The 1,395-nt window shown below is 42.7% G+C and overlaps 1 protein-coding gene across 1 annotated transcript in view; it reads left to right on the forward strand.

The window, feature by feature from the left end:
• The window catches only part of PHOX2B (paired like homeobox 2b), a 2,820-nt gene extending 2,537 nt beyond the window's left edge, over positions 1-283 (forward strand). The window contains exon 3 of the mRNA XM_009280167.1: positions 254-283. Within this exon, the coding sequence (XP_009278442.1) occupies positions 254-283 (30 nt within the window). The remainder of the gene's footprint in view (positions 1-253) is intronic.
• The last annotated feature ends 1,112 nt before the right edge of the window (positions 284-1,395 follow it).

Below are 1,395 nucleotides of genomic sequence, written 5' to 3' on the forward strand. Positions count from 1 at the left end.
ATTTATTATTAATTATTAATTATTATTAATTATTATTATTACACGGTTCACGCAGTTTTTAGGCATCTCCGTTAGGGTTTTCTAATTTTATTTTAAAAGGCACAAACTTTAGCTCTTAGTTGAATGTTGACAGGTATGCTTTCTCTTTTTCCGTGTCTTTCTACAACTGTGTTCTGTGACTCAACTGTACTGTGTTAATATCAGTACAGACTTGTCTAGTTGACCGTATAAATAATGTTTTCCCTTCTCGTAGTCTCTATGGCGTGTCTTTATGGAGAAATAAGGTTCTCACGGGTTCGGTTCCCTTTGCGTTTAGAGAGACCAGGTTCAGGCAATGGTATATATTTTTGTTATCGGTTGCATGTCGTCTCATTTTTTTTTCCCTACCTGTTGGAATATGTTTGTGAGCATAATCGTCATAAATTATGTTCAGGGTTTTCAGATTTATTTATATGTGGTTAAAATGAATGCTTCTATTTAAAAGGGGAAATATTTCTACATGTGCATATAGTTTTCCAAGAGCAGGTTCAGGCAATGGTATATATTTTTGTTATCGGTTGCATGTCGTCTCATTTTTTTTTCCCTACCTGTTGGAATATGTTTGTGAGCATAATCGTCATAAATTATGTTCAGGGTTTTCAGATTTATTTATATGTGGTTAAAATGAATGCTTCTATTTAAAAGGGGAAATATTTCTACATGTGCATATAGTTTTCCAAGAGTGTACCATTAATTGATTGTTGATAATAAAAACCAAAAGCAAATATAGCACCGTAGCTCTTCCGACTTCTTGTTAGGGCTTTATTTAGGGGGAGGGCTCGGGGTTTTTTCCTTCCTGACTAAGATTGAAGGCGCACATCGCGGAACCTGGACTGAGTCAGCCAAAGGAGATGGGCGATGGGCTCGGCAGCATTATTTTTAATCTGCGTTACCATCAGGAAGACCGTAACTGCGGGTCCCGTCATTACTGCCTAATTGTGCCGTTATTAATTATTTGCAAACAGGCTGATGGGGGGAGGGGGGGGAGGGCGGAAGATGCGTCAGATCTGACCTTTTGTCGCTACCTCGAAAATTGGAGATGGCCAATATTAAGCGATATCCGTTAAAAGAAAAAAAAGGGGCATAAACTACAGGTCTGGCTTGTCAGCGGATGAAGCGTCCTGCAGGCCGGCTGAGAGCTTTCGCCAGCCCTTATACCAACACGCGGAAGGTAAAATTGGCTTTACAGGTCTGCAGCTTTTCGCAAACGGTTCTTCCGCTTAAACCCTCTGCTAACACCGAGCGCAGGGAGGGGGGCCGTCCGCGGGGACTGGCGCGGCCACGGGCTCTGTTCCCACCCGGGCCAGGACTCGTCCAGGGGCCTCACACCTGGGCACCCGCTTTGCCTTTGCCGGG

Source organism: Aptenodytes forsteri, unplaced genomic scaffold (assembly GCF_000699145.1).
Source record: "Aptenodytes forsteri isolate BGI_AS27 unplaced genomic scaffold, ASM69914v1 Scaffold35, whole genome shotgun sequence".
NCBI lineage: Eukaryota > Metazoa > Chordata > Aves > Sphenisciformes > Spheniscidae > Aptenodytes > Aptenodytes forsteri.